The sequence below is a fragment of the Suricata suricatta genome, chromosome 1, assembly GCF_006229205.1.
Source record: "Suricata suricatta isolate VVHF042 chromosome 1, meerkat_22Aug2017_6uvM2_HiC, whole genome shotgun sequence".
NCBI classification, from domain to species: Eukaryota; Metazoa; Chordata; class Mammalia; order Carnivora; family Herpestidae; genus Suricata; species Suricata suricatta.
The window spans coordinates 64,683,957-64,704,174 of record NC_043700.1 but is presented as its reverse complement, the minus strand read 5'-3'; the positions used below and the strand labels follow the sequence as shown (position 1 = coordinate 64,704,174).

General features: G+C 41.4%; 1 protein-coding gene across 7 annotated transcripts in view; it reads left to right on the top strand.

Annotated features, from left to right (window-relative positions):
- Positions 1 to 20,218, top strand: part of RAPGEF2 (Rap guanine nucleotide exchange factor 2) — a 252,639-nt gene that overhangs the window by 79,651 nt on the left and 152,770 nt on the right. For all 7 annotated transcript variants that reach the window (XM_029939372.1, XM_029939328.1, XM_029939338.1 and 4 more), the window contains exon 3: positions 5,720 to 5,776. In XM_029939372.1, coding sequence (XP_029795232.1) covers positions 5,720 to 5,776 — 57 coding nt within the window. The remainder of the gene's footprint in view (positions 1 to 5,719; positions 5,777 to 20,218) is intronic.

Sequence of the window (20,218 nt, the reverse complement as noted above, 5' to 3'; positions counted from 1 at the left end):
CAGCAGCAGCTCCCTCTGGTGGATGGGCATGGTTTGATGTGGTAAGTCTTGGAGGCTGTTCTCAGAGGCTCCGCCCCTGCCTGAGGCGAAATGAGCAGCAGGAGGTGAAGTGCGCACCTTCACAGACTCAATTGCGGAGTCCCCACCCCCAGCCAGGATCGCGATTGCGAAGGGGGAAAGGAAACAAAACAAAACAAAACAAAACAAAACAAAACAAAACAAAACAAAAAAAACACTGAGTCTCTCTTGGTTTCCGATAGCTGTTGCTCAAGGCGCTGTGCGCTGCTGGAAATGAGCTGGGAGCTCCTGCAGTCTAAGCGCGCGCCCAGGCTTCCACCCGCCACCAACTCCTTGTCGGGGGTCGCGTAGGTGTGGGCCCTGTTTTTTCCTGTGGGCACCCGGGATTCGTGCAGTCTGTGCAGGGGGCAAGGTGCGCCGTGGAAATGCAGTCCATGGTCCTGTTCCCAAAACCAAGTTCTAATTGCTCGCCCCTGGCGCAGCCACAGCCCTGGCCGCTTCTTGCTGGGAAGTGCGCTCCCCTGGTGCAGCCGCGCTCCGGCAGCTTCTCGCCGGAAAGTGCGCTCCCCTGTCTCTTCCCTTTGTCTCTCGGGCTCCGCGCGCTTCCCCCACGTTGGGCTGGGGATCTTGTCTCCCCTGCCCGTCCCGGCCTGACCTGTTTTCAGATCTCCCCCGTTCGCCCTCACTCACTCAGGTATCCTTGAGGTTCTATTCTTTCTGGAGTCCGTATTTTCTCCTTCCGCTCTCGCAGATGAGAGTAATATCCTTCTCGGTTCGATAAATGGGGTGGACAGAGTTTACGGAGCTCCCTTCCTCTCCGCCATCTTGGCTCCTCCCCATGTGCTCGAAAGTGGTGGTTTCCATAAAGGAGAGTAAATTTGGCACCAGTTTCAACCAGAGCTAAAATAGTCTGTTTCTCGTAGACCATTATATGGTGAGTTTCACATGTGGCCTCCGGTCCCCAGACACCCTGGTGGCAGCAACTAAAGCTGGCAGTCCATGTCCTTTGCCTCTTCCGTAGTTCATAGGGAAGGGGCCTGCCATCCTTCCTCTGAGGGTGCCCTTGGCTATACCCACACCTCCTTTGCTGTTCAGGCTTAAATTTCTGCCAGAGCCCAACAAGGACTGCATTGAATTACTTGTCTACTTTCTTAAAGGGGGTCCCCGCTGTGCTGAGGTCTCACTACATCTGTCAACAGGTAACATGCATAGGCCCCTTCCTTCTCCTGTGAGTCCTTTTCCTTCATTCCTGCCTTTTGGATACCTCTTTTCTGACCTTTTCTGTTTCCCCTAGACCTGTGGCAGCTTGCCCAGTCCATAATACAGGCTGTCCCATTTGGGGGTCAGGATGGACACAAGTGCCGTCTACCAGTGACTGGGGGCAGACTGTAACGCATTTTCTTTAATATCCATGGTAAACAGTTCATTATCAAGATCTCTGTGATGTTCAGCATAGACAGCATGTTTCAACCCCAGCTCTTGAGGGATATGCCGAGCTCTTCCATATTCTGTAAAGGGGAGGTCGGCACACCCCCCACTCCCTTATTAGGCCAAGCTAATTTAGCCCCATACCACTGAGTAAAGGGGTGACATGACCTTCATTGACAGTGCTGGTGGGGATGCTGCCGTAAAACAGGGTGTGTCATAGTGAACACCATCTTGGACATTTTCAGCTGAAAGCAGACGGCCTTCAGTGCCCATGTCCCTCATACGGAGCAGTCATGCCACCCTGGGTTCCCTTCCTTTATAGCTGACTTTATCCCCCAATTCTGCTAGTTCGATCTCTACCAGTGTTCAGGAGCTGGCAGGTTCTGGGGTTCCACACTCAATGGGCATGGCTGCTCTGCTCCTATCTTGGTTGGTAACAATGGGCTGAGCCAAGAGAATGGGACTTTTTTATGGGCTTGTTCCAATTAATCTGTTCCTCAGTAGAACTCTGGTTGGGTCCCACAACTTGGGATTCCAGGCTGACTTAGAGAGAACTGCCAAGACTTGTTTGCTGGGGCAGTTTGCCACCCTTCAGCTGTGTGCTTCACGCTGCGTGCCAGAGTTATTAATTTAACATCTTGTTCCCTCAAGCAGATTTTCAAAGTCTCTGTGGTTCCATTTGTGTTAATCTAGCATTCCTCTCTAAATGCAGTTTCTTCTGTAGGTGGTGTACTTTCTTAAGACAGCTACACGGGCAGGCATTAGGAGGGGTCACCCACCTGTGACAACAGCCACCGGCCCAGCCATCCTTTTCTTAGATTAATCTGGCTCAAACTTTCCTCTGGACTCTTGGGTAGTTTCAGGGGCTTCCCTATACTCAAGTGGCAAGCTTATCCATCCATTCAAGATAAAGCCATTGGGCTTCACCTAGGTGTGGATGGCCAATGGGTTTTCCCCTATAAATTTCCTTATTCTCTTTTCCCACATCTTGTTTCTTATGGGGTTTTTTTGGTTTTTTGATTTTTGTTTTTGTTTCTCCTGACTTCCTGGCTGGCTCACCAGTTGTTTGATCAATGGTGGGTGATTGTTCTGTGAAGCAGAAGTGACCTAGATAGAAATAGCCCGTGAGACATAAGTTTATTGGGGGAACTTACCATAGGGAGTTCAGAGGTGACAGCCTGGACACAAAGCATCTGTTGCAGGGATACACAGGCAGAAGCTTTTATACTGTAGCAACTAGCCTAGCAAGTCTCTGTAGCCCTTCCCCTTTCTGCATCGCCAGTATTCCAAGGAACTCAAGGCCTGTCATCTAGGCACACTTTGTTACAAAGGAGATGTTCCTGGTCAGCCACTCCCTGAGCCCGTGACCTTGAACCCTGAACAGCATGTTCTTCTGCATATTCTGGTTGATGGAAATATAGAGGGAGGATGAGATCTCTACATTCTCAGGATAGTGATTAACAGGGGCATTCAGGGTGTGCTTGTCCAAACAGGTCTTCCATCACTCTCCATACATATGGTAAGAATGGATGCTGGGCTGCTTTGATTTTGTAGTCAAAGGAAGTAACATTTGAGTCGGTACAGTGGTGCAGAAATCTCTGCACTGTATTGGTGCTCCAGATGCCTTGCCATGGGAACAGTCTTGGTGCATGAAGACACCAAGGATAAGGAGTTTAAGGGGCGCCTGGGTGGCTCAGTCGGTTCAGTGTCCAGCTTTGGTTCAGGTCATGATCTCGCGATTTGTGGGTTTGAGCCCCGCATCAGGGTCTGTGCTGACAGCTAGCTCAGAGCCTGGAGCCTGTTTCAGATTCTGTATCTCCCACTCTCTCTGACCCTTCCCTGCTCACGCTGTCTCTCTCTGTCTCTCAAAAATAAATAAAAAACATTAAAAAAAAGGATAAGGAGTTTGGATTTCTTCCACGGGTAGTGGAGATTAAGAACAGAAGTGTGAGATGATCTGAATTAGAAAGATTTCTCTGGAAGCCATGTGGAGAGTAGATAAGAGGTGTGCAAAAGTAGAAGCAGAAGTCTTCATTTGTAGACTTGGTCAGTTTGAGAGGACATATTCTGGAAACATGTGCTGGCAGGAAAATGGGATATGAAGAAAAGGGAGGAGTCAAAGGCTTTTGATTCCAAGGCTTTTGGCCTGAACAAATAGGGTACTGCTGGTGGAAAAGCCAATTTTGGAGAAGAAATTTAAGACCTGTTTGGGGCATTTTAAACATGAAATGGCTATTACACAGCTAGTGGCTGTGTTGAGTGGGCATTTAGATGAGTGGATATCACGGTGAAAGGTTATGGTGTGGGACATTGTTTGGGAAGTCATCAGTTTGCAGTTAAGATCACAGAATGGATGAAAGTACAAGGTGCAGAAGAGAAGAGGGCTGACAAGAGCTGATAACACCCAAAAGTCAGGTACAAGAATGGAATGGGAGGAGAATCCAAAGGAGATAGAAAAAATGACTAAGAAATTAAGAGGAAAACCAGGAGACTGGAGACAGGAAGCCTCTGAGAAGACGATGGTGTAAGGAAAAAAGGAATCATCAAATGTTCCTGAGAAAGGGAATTAAGATAACACAGAGGATGCTAATAACTTTTAGAGCCTATGCATTTTCAGAGAGCAAATGATGGAGGAGTGGTAAGAAGGTGAGAAAATGGGAGATAGAATATATAGATGGTCTAAGAGAATTTCTGTTGTGGGAAAAGCAAAATGTGGGTAATGGCTGGAGGGGAGGATGTAGGATCAAGAGAGGTGTCCTCCTGGCCCACACAATAGGTGAGGCTGGTGTGTGTGTGTCTCTGTGTGTGTGTGTGTATGATTTTTTAATGTTTAATTTTGAGAGAGAGAGCATGACCCGGGCAGGGGCAGAGAGAGACACACACAGAATCCAAAGCAGGCTCCAGGCTCTGAGCTGTCAGCACAGAGCCGGACGTGGGGCTCAAACTCACAAGCTGTGAGATCATGACCTGAGCCAAAGTTGGATGCTTAACTGACTGGAGCCACCCAGGCATTTAAATCTATATATTAAAGGAAGTGGTTTCTGGGAGAGGTAGAAATGGGTGGTTATGTTGGGGATGGAGGTAAGCCTGAAGGAATGCAGGGTATACTGGAGGAGAAGGAATGAGATCCAGGGAATGGGTTGGGGCAAGGACCCTTCTTTAGTTTTAACAGGAAATAAGGCAGAGCTATTATGTAATTGAAGACCAGGTATTTTAAGACCCATCACTTGTGATTCTTATTTTTTGTTATAAAGAATCGGTGTGATTCAGTCTATTAAAGAAAACTACATATTAATGGTGTGTATTCAAGGATTGATGCCTCCTAGAGTTAAGTGACCTTCAGTTGGAATGTTTCAAGTAAGGGATTGAGAGGACCTCTAAAGTTAGGGTGGCGGTAGCAAGAACAAGGACAAAAAATACCCAAGAGAGTTTTTTTTCACGTAAAAAATCAAGAGTATGTGGTGTTTATTGGATTTAGCAAACAGGAAAGATGGATGTAGGCTAATACTAGTGTTTCACAAACTGCAGACCACTGACCCCGTTGATGAAAATGGAAGTGCTCTAATCAGTTTTATGGCCAATTTTTTATTTGCTAATTCCTTCATAAGAAGGAAGAGTCATTTTCTTTTTCATTTCTGTACTTTTTGAAAATTTTACTTGGGTTTAATATAATAGGATGCTTCTAGAAGATGCTGTTCTTAAGGTAATTTTGGATATTTAAACATTTATTCATGTTTTCCATAATTTCCATGACTTTTTCCTCAAGGATGAATCAACCAAAAATAAATCTTTTAAGTTATAAACCCTACCTTTCGTCATTAGTCATAAAAATACTGAGTTAATAAAAGCATACTTTTGTCTGAAATTATATACTGTTAAGTAACATCAACATGAATGACATTATCATTTTTCAAATTAAGAGGCTCTCCTTTCTAATATTTAGTTTCTCATTTTCTTCTTACCTCAGAGAACATTAATTTGTTTATTGCCATTCACAAAGTGTAAAACACATACAATTTTGTTCCCTATAAGATAAATATGGCAAAATTGACATATAACAAACTTTTTTTTCTAGTCTCTCTTACCAGATTTTTTAAATTTCATTTTGTTAACCTTGGTACCAACTTGTCTTGTGGCTAGTAAATGATTGTGACAATTCATATAAAGTAATCTTAACTTTTTAGACCACATGTTTCTTTTATGTTTTTAAACTATTAGTGTGTTTTTTCATGAGATATGTTGAACTCATGTCTCTTTTTTTTGTTTTTTACAGGTTAATGTGCGAAACTGTGAGATATGAAAGACATGAAGCGAATGAAGTTTTATACTAGTAGGTGTTTCCTTTCTCTTTGCATAGTGTATACTGCAGCAACTAAATAATGTCCTTGAAGTGTTGTAGAAGTATTAGTAGCGGCTAGTCAGTGTTACCTTAATTTTGCATGAATTCATTTTTTGTAGTTCAGAAATGTAAAACATTGCAACTGTTACCTGTCATGAGGGAAAAGCTTATGGTCCTTTGAGTTCACATCTATACTTCTGTATCTCTTGCTTGTGGTTCAAAGATGTTATTTCATATTATGGAGTATTTTGACATTTTTATCCTTGTGAAATAAGAAACAGGTGTAGTCTTTTGAACAGAACGAAATACATATTCTTACAGCCACACCAAATGAGATGTAATTGTATAATAAATGTCATATTTTAGTTTATAATTCTTTCAGAAATAGGAAAATAGGCTGCCCATATCCCTTTGGGCATAACTTGTTCTGTAAATAATACTGGTATTTCTTTCAAGATGTGTAACATATTCCTTGAAAAAATGACCATTGTTTTTAGAATGTAACAACCATATAGTAGATAAATATTATTGTATTAAGGATATATAAACTGGCTTACTGGACATATTTTATGTTTACCATGACTTATAGTTCTGTTGACTTTCTGTTTTTCAAAGCACTTAATAAAACATTAATTACTGCTTTCTATGCATATGATAGGGAATATTAATTGAAATAAATAAAATCCAGCCTTTCCCCTTAAGGAGGGCATAATTTTAATGTCTTGAAGGAGGTAGAAATAGACTAAAAGGAAAACAACAACAGCAACAAAAAGTAACCAACCAGAATAATTGAGAATATAGGCAGGGGCTGGAGAAGTCCCGGGGAAGCCTTGAGGTACATGGGGAGAGTCACAGAGATGTGGCCCTCTGAACTAGCTCTCCAAAGTGTATCTGGGGGTCTAGAGAGCCTTTTCTTGGCGGAAGGAGCAGAGTAAGTGTGAGGATACAGAGAGGGAAGGGGCCTGGTCTGGTGTTTTGAATATTGTGGCAAGCTTTGGGCAGCTAACTTGTATGCATCAAGATGACAGATCAAGAGTCGAGTTAGGCTGCAGTCATATTTGCTTGTGAACGTGTTGTTAAAAATATCGGTCGTGATTCTTTAGGCTGTTGGAATTTTCCCCTCCTCAATCACATTTTAATGGAGAATTATAAATGCTCACAATATTGTAGACAGTAGTATGATGGACCCTGTGTATGCCTTACCTGGTATTGTTAACAGCTGGCCAGTTATGTAGTGTCTCTAACTCCCTCCCTTCACCTCCTGTGGGGTTATTTTAAGTAAATCCAGACATTTCAATTCATCCATATATTTTATTTTGGTATGTATCTTTATCTTTAAATTTTTTATTAAAAAATTGTTTTAATGTTTTTTATTTATTTTTGAGAGACAGAGAGACAATGTGACAGGGGAGAGTCAGAGAGAGAGGGAGACACAGAATCGGAAGCAGACTCCAGGTTCTGAGCTAGCTGTCAGCACAGAGCCTGACGCGGGGCTTGAACCCATGAACCGTGAGATCATGACCTGAGCCCAAGCCAGACGCTTAACTGACTGAGCCACCCAGGCGCCCCTGTGTTTTTATCTTAAAAAGATAAAGACTTAAAAATATTTTTAACCAACAATATTATCACCAAACCTTAAATAATTCTTTAATATCATGAAAGTACTCAAAATCTCTTTGTCTCAAAAAAACCTCTTTTACAGTTTGTTTATTGGTTGATCCTTTTCTTAAGTCTCTCTTTTTTTTTAAATGTTTTTATTTTTGAGAGAGAGACAGTGTGAGTGGGGGAGGGGCAGAGAAAGAGAGAGGGGGACACAGAGTTCAAAGCAGGCTTCAGGTTCTGAGCTGTCAGCATAGAGCCCAACTCGGGGTTTGAACTCACAAACCCCCTCAAAGATGATACCTGAAAATACAAAGGTGGATTAGATTGAGCGGCTGGGCAGGGAAATTAGTGAGAAGACAGTTGAAGTAATATCAGGGGGTCATACTTGAACTGAGGCCAAGGGAAAGAATGGGGCAGTCAGGGATGGAGTCTAGAAAATGCAGGTGGATCTGACCTAAGATGCTTCTTAGGTTGTAACTTATGAAACTATGACATCAAGGGGCTGTTTAACAGATGATTATAAATATCTAGCCTAGAGCGTAAAAGAGTGTACATCAAATGTAGAAGAATAATAAGTAAGCAGGATATATTTGCTAATGAGCAAACTTAACAAGAGGAAAAAGCCTTTATTCTTGAAGAAATCAAGATATAAATATCGTAGAATATTTGTTTCTTTTAGGAGCAATTAGAAGCTTTCAGTGGAATGGGTGTGCAGATGTTGGGGTTGGAAACCTCTGGTGAATAGCATCAGTATCTGTTGAAGAAGTTCTAGTGGCAGTCAACGCCAAACTTTCTATTATTTTGTCCTCCTCCAAAACACGGTTTTGGTAGCATTGATGATGAGCTCATAGCAAACATTAAGCAAGTACTTCCTGTGGCCCATATACTCCAGTAAGTGCTTTATATGCATCCATATACTTATTCCCCGACTTGTGGGGCCGCTTCCGTCGCCGCCCCAGTTTTACCCAGGGAGGGGGCTGAGGCTTTCAGAGCCCAAGGAGCTTGTACAGGTCTCACTGCCGAAAGTGCCATCTGGATTTGAGCCTGGACATTGCGATTCTGACAGGTTAGCTGTTGCACCCCTCACCAGATTTTTCTGGACGTTTCCACACCATCACCAGAGGTGGCGCCACAAAACCATGCCCTTCCTCGCACTAAAGTTCCTGTAAGCACATCAGCTCTGCCCGTCCCTGGCTTCCCCAGATGATGAAGCCACCTTCAGTTCTACCCACATTACCTTCTGTCCCTAACGGATCGTACTTACAATCCATTTAAACTGAAGGTTACAGTGTCTTTAAACATACCTGAGTTTTTTTCTAAGTCAGTTTAGACAGTGGATGTGAGCTATGCTTGCTGATAATGCCAGGCCATGTGTTGGATAATCCTACATTGATTGCATTTAGGCTAGAATTTGTATATAAAGTTGATTGTAGCAATTGCTCATTGTTGACTAGTTAAAATTAGGTGACAGTGTTAGCGAGCAATGAAAAGTCTGGATATTCAGGAGATCATGATTTCATAAGACCAGAAATTCACAGAGACTGCAGATCACTTAATCAGATTCCTAGTAATTGGCCAATCTTGTGATGAAGGGTAATTGGAGCATTTTCGTCTGTAATCCTTGAATAGACGTGTTCCTGCTCTTACCAATCTGTGTAAATGCAGGTTTGAAAGTGAAAGAACACTTGTGTTTGTGGTGTACATGAATCTGTGATAGTTTAATAATACCGCCCCTCTTTTTGGGACCTGCTGTTATCAGCTCATGAGGGACATGACTGTTCTTGTTCTCCCTTGCACTTCAAGAATAGTCTAGTCAGAATTCCAGAGACTTCCAGGGTTTGGTTTTATGATCAAGAGATGAGTATTTTTTTTTCCTTATTATGTTTGTATACTGGTAACTGCTAAGTCTATGGCTTTAGTATGTTCACTAGGTAAATGTAATAGTCTTTTATTCTAACTCTGTACCTCATTCTTCCCATCTATAAAGTGGAAACAATAATATTAGTACCCACCCTTTCGCATTGGTGTGAGGATGCTATCAGTCCTATGTGTAAAATATGTAGAGTGTCGCATATGAAGTAAGTGCACAAGATGCTAGCTGCTACTATCGTTGTCATCGTCAGTGTTTTAATAACTTTTATTTTGATCTTCCAGTTGTTTTTTTTATTTTTTTTGCTTCTTTAAACATTTGTTGGAAGGAATTATGGTAGTGATGTCTAACTGCCATGGTGTTCCTGTTGTAGCATATTATCAACAGGAGATAGAAATTCCATTTTAAGATGTATCAAGATTGGGAGAATTGTGGTTCCGATAAAAATTGAATTTTTAAAAATTTAGAATTGAACACTTATAATTCAATATTTATACCAGAAAGATAGATAAAAGTAGTTGGGCTTAATACAGTAGATGAGACTCTCAGGTGATTTCTGCCTTCCTTTCATGTGTTACCTCCTGTGGGCTCGGTATGTTGCTCACTCGGGAGCATGAAGTTGGACAACGTAAGTTCCTAACCGGAGGAACTTTAGTTCAGAGATATTTTTGCCTGAAGAATTTAATTTAAGAAACGAGCTGGGCAATATGTCCTTTCAGCTTTAAGTTTTCTTTAGGGGCCAGCCATCCTCACGATTTCAGTTTAATTTTCAGTTATATTTGAAGTGCTAAAAACCTTTGGATCAGAAAGTCAGCCACTAGTTTTTTAACAGTGGATACACACAGCCCACACCCGCATGATAAACATGTGTAACGGTATCTGTGTGCTCATTTCCGACATAGATATCGGCCTGAATGCTTTGGTTTCTGAGAGTTTGTGTAGCATTTTGTTACGGGATTTATCCTTATTGCAGGAGAGGAGATTATTCCTCCATAAAACAAACAAACGAACAAAAAAGCTGCATTGAGGCCTGTTGAGTCTTAAAGCATTTTTATTTCCATCTGTAAATGTGCAATTTGGAACTTCAAGCCTCAGCTACAGTCCTCATTGCTTGTAGCACCCTTTTCATTTGCTGACTTGGTTTCCTGTTTTCACAGCAGTCTCCTGAATTGTCACTTCTCTGCAAGGCCACCAGCCCACTGCTGTCCCCTTCACGCCTTCCGCTCCTTCTCTAGGGACTTTGCTTCAAGCTTCACACCCTGTCCTCAAACACCCAGTTCGTCTGTGGCTGCCTGTGCCTCCTGTCTCACCCGTCCCTCCAGGGGGACAGAGGTGTTGTTCTGCACAGCGCGGTCACTCCTGTTCCTTCCTGTGCGGCTGGCCTCTCCTCCCGCCCCTTCCCTGCAGACTCTTAAGTGTGCCAGTGCCGTCCATCTTTAAGACAGTTCTCCTGTGGGGGCGCCTGGGTAGCTCAATTGGTTAAATGTCTGACTCTTGATTTCAAGCTCAGGTCATGATCCCCTGGTTCGTGGGACTGAGCTCTGTGTTGGGCACTGTGCTGACAGTGCAGAGCCTGCTTGGGTCTCTCTCTCTCTCTCTCTCTCTCAAAATAAACATTTTAAAAACTGGTAAACAAAAATACATTGTTTTAAAAAAAACTTCTCCTTTGACTCTTTGGCCCATATCCAATTATTGTACTGGTTTTTCTTTCCAGATGTGGCCAAGCTTTTATTTTTTTTACATTACTCATCTATTACCTATGTTGCTTTAGTTCCTTAAGAAAGAAAAAGGAAGGAAGGGAGGGAAGAATTATAATCTCCTTTCTTTCCGAGCAAGATACATAGTCACAATTTTTAAGTACCCCCTTGTCCATGTATCCCTAATTTTGCTATTCTTATATGTGTGTATAGAGAAAAGATTCTCATTTCCATGAAGAAATGATATATTTAAAGAATTAGCCTTGGGGCGGCTGGGTGGCCCAGTCGGTTAAAGTCTCTGACTTCGGCTCAGGTCAGATCTCACATTCGTGGGTTCGAGCCCCGCGTCAGGTTCTGTGCTGACAGCTAGCTCAGTGCCTGGAGCCTGCTTCCGGTTCTGTGTCTCCTTCTCTCTCTGCCCCTCCCCACTCATGATCTATCTCTCTCTGTCCCAAAAATAAATAAAACATTAAAAAAAAAAAAAAGAAATAGCCTTTGCACAGGACTGTAGAACAAGGATGTTTGGCCACCAAGTTTGGCATGTTATGAGGTACACATGTGCGGTAGGTAAGTGTGAAAATTCAAACACACACACGCTTGCATATACACATATACCCACAGGTAGATGTGCTGGAGAAGATGTTTCACATACACTTGGTAACACTGAAAGGTTTCTTAGCAATGATATTTTCATATTTATTATCGGTCTTTAAATTAAAATGTTTAATTTTTGTGGTGGATGGAAGAGTAAATAACATTTCAAAAATTTATTTAGCTGGTAAACTCTGTCAGGGCAGACACTGTGTTTGTGTTTCAGGTTTACATTTGCCATGCCTTGTACAGAAATTTTCATTAGTCTGCTCTCTGTTATTGTTTGAATTTACTTTAGAGGAAGATACGCCTTTTGCAAAGGAAGATCAGCCGATAAAGACCTTCATTGTGCTCTAATTTTGTAATAAAAGAGCTGACAGCATGTTAGGTGTTAGATTCTTTGTATCAATTTTTTTGTGAAACTACTTAGTGAATTAAAAAACCTCTGAACTCTCAACTAGGGCTACTTAAAGAAATATATATTCAGTAATAAGGCTTAATTATTTTCATATCATTCTGTTAAGTACGAGTTAGTGGTAGTTTTCCAGAGTCAGTTTTTTTCAGATTTGGCTGCTCTTTTAAATTTGATAAATTGTTTCTTGAGTCCTCAAATACATGCTTCCACCCTCAGTGTAGCTGAATGACTGATTGATGTATTATAATAAATATATAATTTGCATTGACATTTTTCTTTCATTAAAAAAAGTGTTTTGAATAACTTAATGGCTCCCAAGAAATCACTGCTTCATTTCATTTTTTGAATGAATTTTATAAGTTTAAGAATGACTCCATGAATGAGGCTGCATCATTTTGGGCTTCACTGGTTCTTCAGTAGTTTTATATGGTCCATTCTGCTGGTTATGTGAAATACGATTTTCAGAAAATAAATGCCTACTATATTCCCAATATTTCAGAATACTAATTTCCTCCCCAAATGAAGCCGAAATAGCCTTAATATTTTCATCGGTTTTCAGAGTTCTTACTGATGATACTTTACTTTTTCATGGTTCCAAGCCCCTGTCATTGAGTTGCTAAAGAATGGAGAATAAAGATTTTCTGAGAAACTTAATGTTAAAATGGTGCTCCCCCCTCCCCAGAGTTTTTATTTATAAAAGGGAAGTAATGTCCTTACAATTTAGAACTTTTATGAAATAGAACCAAAAGTTCCCCTCTACTTTTTAAATGTCTTAATTTGATAGGTATGGTAATTTATATATAATTAAATATTATTAAGTATATAATTTTATAATAAAGCATTGCTTCTCTATAGGTTAAAAATATAAATGCTATAACCTTTAAATCTTGGTAGAGCTATTTCTAAAATATGTTTTATATTTTATACAAATAATACAAATAATACATATTTGGTCTTTGAGCTTACAGCCCCATCAGAGAAGAAGGAAAAAAAAAACCCAAGCAAACAAAAAAAACAACTAATGATTAAACTTTTTGATAAACCCAGTAACAAAAGTGATGTAGTGTATTTGTGAAAAAGATGAAAATTATTGTGTATCTGAAAAGCCATCTGCATATTGGAAGGTCGCCATTGTTAGAACTTCTTTTTTAAGCCACGGAACACTTTGTTCGTAGGAAATCCTATTTAGCTCAATAGCAGTAGCTATTATGGTTAGGAGAAGGTCGGACAATGTGTCGTCCCAAGGGACTTGTCAAGTGCATATTCAAAACCTCTGATGTGAACAAACTGCGGACTCTTGCAAAAGGATGGAGGACAGTTTGCTGTAAATAAGCAAAGTGATTTTCATGTTGGTTTTTGGCATGATTGTGTATTTGAGGGTGCAAATCTAAGCCCATCAGAAGGGTATAAAGACAGTATAGGTGAGTGGAAACAAGGACCCGCCCTGAGCAGAGGGCTTCCAGTGCGAGGCCTGGGGGAGGCCCCAGGAGAACGTGATGCTGGTGATGATGGGCTGGGGAGGAGGAGAGTAGGAAGAGTTTCTGCTTTCTGCTTTCATCTTCTGGTTGGATGCTGCTGCCCAGATAGTGGATACAGAAAACGAAACAGGTGTTTTCCTAGTTTGGGTCCCTGGCAGCTGTCTCCATTTAGTTATTGGAGTTTCTGTTAGTCCTCATTTTGTTTCCTTTCCTGGTCTTTTACCCCAGATGTGGAGCCAGTAGCCCACGTAAAAGTGAATAGAATACTGTCTGTCTTCATTCCTCTCAGACGCCAGTGGCTTTGTTGTTTGAATATGTTCTAACATCCTCTCTAAAATCTCCACAGCACCGGTGTTTGATGTGTGGGGTTTCAGTGGTACGGAACTTCTCTGTGACTGCTCTGCACACCTCTTCCCCGCCTGGTCTTCCAAACCACTGTTGGCACACGTTTCACTGGTGCTGGTCTTGCCCATTCTCACTCACCATGACTGTGCCGTGTTCCCGCTTCTCTGTGTTCTAGTGCCCGGAGATAGCCCCGCAGAGGCGCTTCTTCGCTTCCTGGGTCACTTCTGACTTGTGCCAATGCTGTGTTGCAGTTGATCTGCTAAAGTGGGAGGGATTCCTTCTTGAAGCGCCAATGCCCTCCTCATGCCATATTTTGTCAGGCTTATGTCGGAAAGCATTAATTTCTGGTCCAAAATTTTTTGGATTTGGCAAGAGCACTGTTCTTACCATTTTTTCGGTTACTATTTGTCGCCGCCACCCCTCACCACCTTAGACGTCTATTTTGAGCTGAGTATTATGCTAGCTAAGTACCTTTTGTCCACAGCCGCTTCCCCCAGTCCCGCCACTTTTGTTTTGTTACAAGTCTTTCTCTCTCCTCACTTTCCTTTATTGCCATAAGCAGCCCTTTTGGTTGATTGGGCTCCACAAATCTCCATTAAGTTTTCATATTGTATTAACAACTGAATAAAGTAGCCTTTTCATGTTGCTTTTTTGTTCTCTAATAGCCATATTTGCTGAGTTAAACAGTTTTCTTTTGATGGTGATGAATGATTCTTTCAACTCCCTTGTGGACTTCAACTTGATCACTTGTATTAGCTTCCTGCTCTATAAATATGGAATGGGAACACCACACACAGCTCTTTCACGTGGAGACATCGCCACCTTGTGGACTGACAGGATATTGCTAAGGAAGTTCTTTTAGCCCAGTTTTATTTTTCTAATTACTAGTAAATTGATATTCGCATCTTTGACTTTCACTTTAAATACTATATCTAAGTTGGTGTCTCTTAAATTATTAATTAATTAAGAAAATAGCCGAGTGCCAGTTAAGCATTGCGTAGTGTATATATACTGGGGGTGCTGATGAGTTAGAGGAGTTTAAAAGCTAATGGGGGAAGACTCCTAAAATAAATATTATGACTATGGCAACTGCTTAATGTGAGCATGTACAAAATGCTCTGGGAACTCAGGAGGAAAGTGACTCACTTTATTTGGAAGCTACTAAAACACTTCTCAGAGGAAGTGGTAGTTAGCCTGGAATTCAAAGGATGAGTAGGAATTTACTAGATTAAAGGTATTGTTTAGAAGCTGGAACAGCAGGTTTGTTCAAAGGCCCTGAGGCATTGGTGGGGAAAATGTGTAGCATGGCTGAACAGGGTGAAGTTTGCAGTAGGGTATATTTGGGGAGCAGAGAGTCAAGTTGCATATTAGCCCTTTTAGAAATGGTCATAAGACAGGAAAAGAGATGAAGAAAACCAGCATTTTTTATGTACCTATTATGCAAGGCACTGCATATATACTGTTTTGTTAAATCCAAGTAACATTGTGAAAAAGGTATTGATGGCCCATTTTACAGTGGAGGAACTAGAATCTCAGAACTTAAGTTCGTTAGGATCACATGGCTAGTAGGAAAGAATGTATGCTCCCAAATGTTTTCCTTTGTATAGCCACATACTGCTTCCCTCATGTGCTTTGCCAAGGGGTTTGGACTTTATGTTGTTAGGGAACCATGGGTTATAAGCAGAAACATGATCTGGTTTACCTGAGCAAATGGTAACTAAAATGGTGCCCAGTTTCTACCTGGTGCAGCACAGAGTTCTGTGTAAAAGGAGATTCAGTGCAGTTGGAGGAAGATACCTAGATACTTCAGGACTAAGAATTCAATAGAGAAAAATACAAAATAGAACGAAATTAGGTGGGATAAATATTTTCGAATTTGGAAAATAGTGAGACGATTTTATTAAAGAAATAGGATTTGAGCCATTCCTTTAAGGTACAGTGTGATTGTAGATGACAAAGGCAAACATCTTGGGCAGATTGGCAGAGGGGGAAGGAACAGACAGCAAAGCAGCCTGTCAGCAGTAGTGGGTTTGTGTTGAGGAAGAGAAGGAAATGCGGTGGGAAAGAAAGATTACACACTTGCCTCTTCCCCGTTATTTCAAGTCTACACATGCCATTTGGGCTTAGTCTTGGCTTAAAAGACATCATTCCTTTTTGATGACTTCAGAGTCCTTCTATCTAATTATACCGGGAGTGATTTGGCTATTTTGTAATGGTCTGTTTAAATTTTGTTTTGTTTGGGTATACTCATTTTTTCCTTGTTGATGAAATAAAAAATAGGCAGCTTTCAGAGTACCTTGTCATATACCTAAGCTTTGTGGCTTTCATTTTGTTGACTGTAGGATGGGCTGTATTAGTATCAAATCGGTTGTCTATTATAGTTCTTAGTTCAATCTAAAAAATTACAGGTCTTTTCTTAAGTGTCCATTTTGTCTGATCAGAGAGACTTGCAAAGTACTACTTTGCTTTATATATTTTTTTAATCTTTAAGATTCTCTTTTCTACCCATTACTGGTGATGTTAAGACTTCAGGTTATTTAGAAATGCCCAGTTAGGTTTGTTCCAAGATTCAGCTTTTGCCATTAGCTTGTAATTTCAACCCTTGGCATGCATATATGTATGTGTATGTGTGTGTGTGTGTGTGTGTGTGTGTGTGCGCGCGCGCGTATACATATACATACACATATATACATATATATGTGTGTGTGTGTGTATGGACCCACACACACATAGAGAGAGCGTGTGTGAGCACAAGAATGAGAATGTGCATGCAAGGGAGAGGCAGAAGGTGTGGGAAAAAGAGAATCTTAAGCAGACTCCATGCCCAGCACAGAACCTGCTGTGGGGCTCAGTCTCATGACCATGAGGTCGTGACCTGAGCCAAAATCAAGAGTCAGATGCTTAACTGAATGAGCCAAACAGGCGCTCCAAAATTAATTAATTAATTTTAGAGAGCAGTGTGAGCAAGCACAAGCAGGGGAGAGGGACAGAGGGAGAGAGACAGAAAACCCTTAAGCAGATTCCATGCTCAGCATGGAGCCCAGCACAGGGCTCCAACCCAACAACCTTGGGATCATGACCTGAGCTTGGATCCAAGAGTTGGATGCTTAACCTACTGAGCCACCAGGTGTCCTGTCCCCTTAGCTCATATTTTTAAACCATAAAACAATTATTTAAAAAAAATTTTAAAACAACACTGGTGAATACAATACCTGCAACTTAACTTGCATAGATATTGATAGAGTTGTACTTTTTTTTTCTTGTAGTTTTTCTAAAGATTCTTCAAAGTTGACAAGCCTCATGCATAAAGGTCACCTGGGATATTTGTTTAAAAGGCACTGTGTTGGATCTCCCCCCTCATGAACACAGATTATGGGTTGTGTGGAATAGGTAGTGCCTGGGAGCACGCATTCTTATCCCAAGTGATTCATATGCATGACAAAGCTTGAGAACCATTGGGCAAAATAAAACCCCAGCATTAGTCCCAGATAATTATTGTTACAGTCCATCTCTTATTAGCTAGCTTCATGGAAAGCTGAGTTTACAAATCTTGCACTTACTTCATCCATAGTAATTTGTCTTCAAAATGGACAGATATATAATAACTAGAAAGCCAACAAATGTTCTATTCTCTATGTCAAAGTTAATCTATACCGTGATACATGATAAAAAGCTCTAGAATAATTATTTTTTGATTAAATTTTTAAATATTTATTTTTGAGAGAGAGAGCACGCGCATGTGTACAAGTGTGGGAGAGGCAAAGAGACAGGAAGACAGAGAATCTGAAGCGGGCCCCAGGCTCTGAGCTGTCAGCACAGAACCCAACGTGGGGCTTAACCCCATGAACTGTGAGATCATGACCTGAGCCAAAGTTGGATGCCCAGCCAGCTGAGCCACCCCGGTGCCTCAGCTCTAGAATAATCATTGTTTGCCTTTCATGAGCATTGTTCATTTAATCCTTGCAGTCACTTTAGTAAGTTGTCCAAGGCCACATGGTTGATAAGCAGTGATCTACCTTAATTTCCTATTTTTCTAGATTTCACTTCTCTTGTCCAACTGTTATGTGATAAAGGGAACATTGTAGGAAGAGATTAAGTTTACAAAATTTTTTCCCCTTTTTATTTCAATGTTTTATTACTTGTTATTAAAAACAATTTAGCGATGCCTGCATTTGGAAGAACACACTTTTTACGTGACCTAAGTTTGACTTTAATAATAATGCTATCACTTTATGTTAAGAAAGACAAGTATTTCCCCCCACTCCCCCCACCCCCAAACTAGGTAAATGATTGTAGATTGCAAAAGCCAGTGATTAAAATCTGGAGAGAAAAGGCTATGAATTATTTCTGAAGTACTGTATTTTGTATTCTTATTTGAGAACTCATTTAACTTTTATGGTTTCATTAGAGCTAAACTCTATTCAATAAGATGTTCCTATACATTTTCACAAGGCATTGCCATCGAGGACCAAGGAGTTGTGAAATTGGTTAAGACAGGACTTGGGGGAAATGGTGGTTAGCTGCTGATTTGTTTGTAAGCAAATAACAAAATGAAAGTGATTACTTGATAGTAATTGGTGTCTTGAATAACTATTCAGAATTGTAAATAGGATGTTTTGTCCTTTAAAAACTTTTGGAATTTATTTATATCTCCCCATCCCCTGAAAAGGAAAGACTTGGGGGAGAGTGTTGAGGACGCCCCCGCGGCACACAGGTGGCTCACTGTGGTACAGGACCAGGGCTGCGCGCCCTCCATGTTGTGCTCTCAGCAGCACTGGGGTGTGCTCCATGTGCCTCCTCTCCACCCCGCCCCGAGATAGAGTGTGAAGACGTGGGAGGTTTGGAGTTGCCACCTTAGAATATGACATGGACACGATGGGTGGGGGTGACTAAGCCACTCAGTAGAAAGAGCCTAAGTTCTCAGTACCGTGGAACTGCCCTGTCAGTCTTGGGTCCTTGGTGCTCAGGCTGTTTATAATATGTGTGAGAGAGAAATGAACTCTGTCCAGGTTAAACCATTACTATAGTATTTAGTTTTTTGTTTTGTTTTAATAGTAGCTGAGCTTGTATGGTAACTAATAAATTTGGGAAAGCTGACTATATAAAATAAAATAACTTACACATGGCAAAAAGCACAAAGGATCAAACAATAGAGGGAAAAGGTGGCACGTGTTTCAAAAAGGTTAATTTTGGGGTGGCTGGGTTTGGCCTCAGCTGGTTGGGCATCTGACTCTTGATTTTGGCTCAGGTCATGATCCTAGAGTCCTGGGATCAAGCCCCCACATCAGGCTCTGCATTGAACATGGAGCCTGCCTGGGATTCTGTCTCTCCCTCTGCCCCTCTTCCCCTGCTTGTGTGCACGTGTGCTCTCTCTAAAAACGTAATATAAGACTTTAAAATACTGACTTTTTTTTTTTTTTTTTTGAGAGAGAACACATGCATGCGAGCAGGGGAGGGAAGGAGACAGAGAGAATGAATCCTAAGCGGGCTCAGCACTGAGTGTGGCTCTATCTACCACCCAGGAATCATGACATAAGCCGAAATCAAGAGTCCGACAGTCTGGGGCGCCTGGGTGGCTCAGTTGGTTAAGCCTCCGACTTCACCTCAGGTCAGATCTCACGTTCGTGGGTTCGAGCCCCGCGTCAGGCTCTGTGCTGACAGCCAGCTCAGAGCCTGGAGCCTGCTTCCAGTTCTGTGTCTCCTTCTCTCTCTGCCCCTCCCCCTCTCATGCTCTGTCTCTCTCTGTATCAAAAATAAGTAAAACATTAAAAAAAAATTAAAAAAAAAAAAAGAATCTTGACAGTCATTCAACGGACTGAGCCAGCCAGGTGCCCCAAAACACAATTTTTATAAAGTGCTTCTAGATTAGAAAAAGTTCCACAACTTAATAGAAACTTAGTTAAGAGTAGTAAACGGATTACACAGAAAAAGATAGGGCACATGGAAATAAGAAAAAGATGCTCTTGTCATAATACTAAGAAAAAGAAATGGAAAAAAAAATCTAAGGTACCATTTTCATCAAGCAGATTGGCAAACACCTAGGAGATTGAGAAAAAGCCTCAATGGTAGAATTCCTCGTGGCCCCCACCCCGGCTTACCCCTCCTCCACCACACCACCCTGTCGTTTTTGCTAGGCTAACTCTGGGTCCTCCCTGTCCTTTGCCTGGAAGGCTGGGCCCTTAGTGACTCAGTTGGCTGTCTGCTCCTTCCTCTACTCAGATGCTCTTCTCAGTGACACTTACCTTGCTCACCCATTGCAAACGATATCACCCCACCCCCTTTTTCCTTAACCTATACAAATTTCTCTCCTGGGAGCACTGATTTATAATTAACCAGTTTATTATTTTTGTTGTTTATTATCTGTATTGTCCCAACAGAATATAAACTCCATGAGTGAAAGGGCCTTTTCATTGTTGTTGTTGAGGTTCCCTGAAG